Source organism: Eublepharis macularius, chromosome 14 (assembly GCF_028583425.1).
Source record: "Eublepharis macularius isolate TG4126 chromosome 14, MPM_Emac_v1.0, whole genome shotgun sequence".
Taxonomy (NCBI): domain Eukaryota; kingdom Metazoa; phylum Chordata; class Lepidosauria; order Squamata; family Eublepharidae; genus Eublepharis; species Eublepharis macularius.
This window is the reverse complement of record NC_072803.1, coordinates 31,391,122-31,393,795: the sequence shown is the minus strand read 5'-3', so window position 1 is coordinate 31,393,795 and position 2,674 is coordinate 31,391,122. Positions and strand designations below refer to the sequence as shown.

The following is a 2,674-nucleotide window of genomic DNA, read 5'->3' as shown; positions in this document are numbered from 1 at the left end:
CTTGGAAGTCTGTGAAGCCTCATTTTAATGAACCGGAGTTGGAGAAAACTTTATTTCTGCAGGACTTTAATATGTTAGCCTAAAATGGTGGCTCACTTGAAGAAACAATTGGTGTGGGGGGGGGCACTATATCGCACAGTTGAATGGCTGTTGCAGAAAATGAGATCTACCTCTGCTTGCACACCAGGCATTGCAAGTTTACCAGCATCTGCTTCCTACAGCAGTGGGAAAAGGAGTGCTGCAGAGCCAGAATTTGTGGCCTGATCACTATTGAGTTGAAGATGGCATTTTTGAGAGTTGCTGTTTTGTTTTGTAACTCTTGGTGTGGCTATAAAGGGAGTCTGTGTGCTAGTAACAAGCTGCTCGTGGTAGCTAAACCACAACTGGTGTGCCACCTAGGACACTAAGTAGCAGCTGTGGCTGTGCTGGCCTGCCTCACACAGTGTGGTGCTATCTCAGTGAGATCAGAGTGCAAGCACTTCGTCTCTGCCTGACGTAAGAATTCTGCTTTAGCAAACGCTGTTTTGATACTGCACTTGAGCCAGCAAACTAGGGCTTTAAGCTTCTCCAAACCATGACTGCAAACTATGTTTTGCTGGCTTAGACAGTTGTGGCTTGTGCTAAACTGAAAGTTGCCAGCTTTGTGCTCAGCGGCTGCTAGTTTGTTCATACAACACCAAACAATGGCTGGGCACTGCCTGAACCATCCCTCAGGCTGCCCTTCAATCTTTGAACATCCCTACTCAGCCATGTTCCCTAGTTGATTGCCCTTCCCTCAAGTGAATAGTAAAAGGGTGGAGCTTCCAAACTAAAGGAGGGTGGAGTCAAGAATGCAACCTGAGCTGTCATCTTGACGCCACTAACAAACAGGTGTGCTTAGTAGCTTTTTTCATGCAAAACGGCAGTTGTGGGAACTGAGGTGGTTACAATGCACAGAAAAACAAAAGCATAACACAGTATAGTTTGAGAATTTTATTTTTTTTCCAAAAATAGAGTTAGATAGAAGTTACAGAAACAAAATTATGAGTCATCTGTCTCTCTCTTGCTCTCTCTCTCCTTGGCTCAATTTGATTAAATCCTAAAACAGTTTGGAGAGGTCTACAGGAAGATAAAGGCTTTGGGGTTGGATAGTGGCCTTTGTCTGGGGGAAGTGGGAGAGAAGCCACCATTGGGGCCCTGCTTTATAGGGGAGCCTCCCTGACAAATGGCACATATTTGCCATTTCTTCATCTGGGCTTAAACCTTTCCCTATATGCAAGATGTGCAGAGTTTTTTACTCATTAAACAGACCTATCGCCCCAGAAGGGTGAAAAAAACCTGGCTGCTTACTTGTACCCGGTGGTCAATTGAGTGATTGTGTAGTCTCAGCCTGAGATCACATGGAACTCCGTGCTGCTTTGCCTCTGCCTCACAGCCTGCTTGCTACGGCCACAATGAGTTACTTTGAGAAAAACAACAATATATTTAACACACTGTACAAAACAGATGCTGTTTTCTACATCCTTCTAGTCCATGCAGACCAGCAAACCTAGTAGTTCCTTCTTTAGAAAATGGCACCGTGTATGACAGTCTCTCTTAAAGGCACAGCAACTCAATCCTATCTTGAATGTGACCCACTTACTGAAACCAAGGGATACAGGAGGGAAAAAATGCTATAGCGGCTGAGGAGCCTCATCAAAACAGATGAACATTTCTATGCACCATTAAAGAAAGCAGCAGACGCTTGGAAGTGATGGTATCCTAGGTTAAGTAGCAGTGTAATGGCACTGCAGGAACTACAGAGACAGACCTTAGGCTGAAAAATGGAGTAAGCTGTTCCATTAAACATCTGTTGCAGGACATCCTTGGGAGCTGCTGCGAGGACCCTCCCTCCACCCAGCTCAAAATAGCATACGTGCCTGCGGTTAAAAAGGCAGAGGCCCAAGTCTTTGGAGAACAGCAAGTAAAGCTTTCCCTGGAGTCAATCTGCCCTTGCATTAGCCTTCTTCAGCGCTGTAGCGATTGCAGGTCAATCATCAGCCACAATTGAGAGGGCCCTCAGTTCATTCAGCTTGGCTTCGTTCTCCTTCTCCCGCTCTTCGTCAGTCAAGCCGGGTTCATCAATCTGTTCTGTCAAGTCTCCAAAAATTTTGTACATTTCAGTGTAATACACAACCTAGGAGGAAAAGCACAAGAGTTATTTTACCTCTGTTGAAGAATCATATCTATCTTCTTCCTCCCTCCCCAGGAAAAAGAATAAACAACAGGCTCCTCCTCTGTCTCTATCCACTGGCCACACCTAGCATCCCTCCCCTGAAAATATAGATGAGATTTTAATATTTTTATCTTTTGAAATCATTTTAAAAGAAATTTTTAATATGTTTAGAGGTAGACAGCAACTCATGGGGGTAGTTTTTGGTTTAATACAACACTTCAGTGCTGTTACATAAATAATCACCTTAAAGGAAAAATATTAGCTAGATGCAATAGTACTGGCTTTAGCCAGAGTTAAGAGTTTATACGAACACTGTGATACAGCAAACAGAATTCTGAGGCAAGAGACAGTTTGTGCTCAAAGCAGGCATCAATTAATGAAAGGCTTCTGTGCAAAGGGCAGGCTTTGATAACACTCAGATTTCGTAAGTGAGGAGTAGTAATAGGCAAAATATGGCATGTATGCCCAGTAGGCACAAGA

General features: G+C 43.9%; 1 protein-coding gene across 2 annotated transcripts in view; it reads right to left on the bottom strand.

The window, feature by feature from the left end:
• Positions 1–959: 959 nt before the first annotated feature.
• The window catches only part of BIN3 (bridging integrator 3), a 114,932-nt gene continuing 113,217 nt past the window's right edge, over positions 960–2,674 (bottom strand). For both annotated transcript variants that reach the window (XM_054998206.1, XM_054998207.1), the window contains one exon: positions 960–2,155. In XM_054998206.1, coding sequence (XP_054854181.1) covers positions 2,009–2,155 — 147 coding nt within the window. In that variant the 3' untranslated portion in view covers positions 960–2,008. The remainder of the gene's footprint in view (positions 2,156–2,674) is intronic.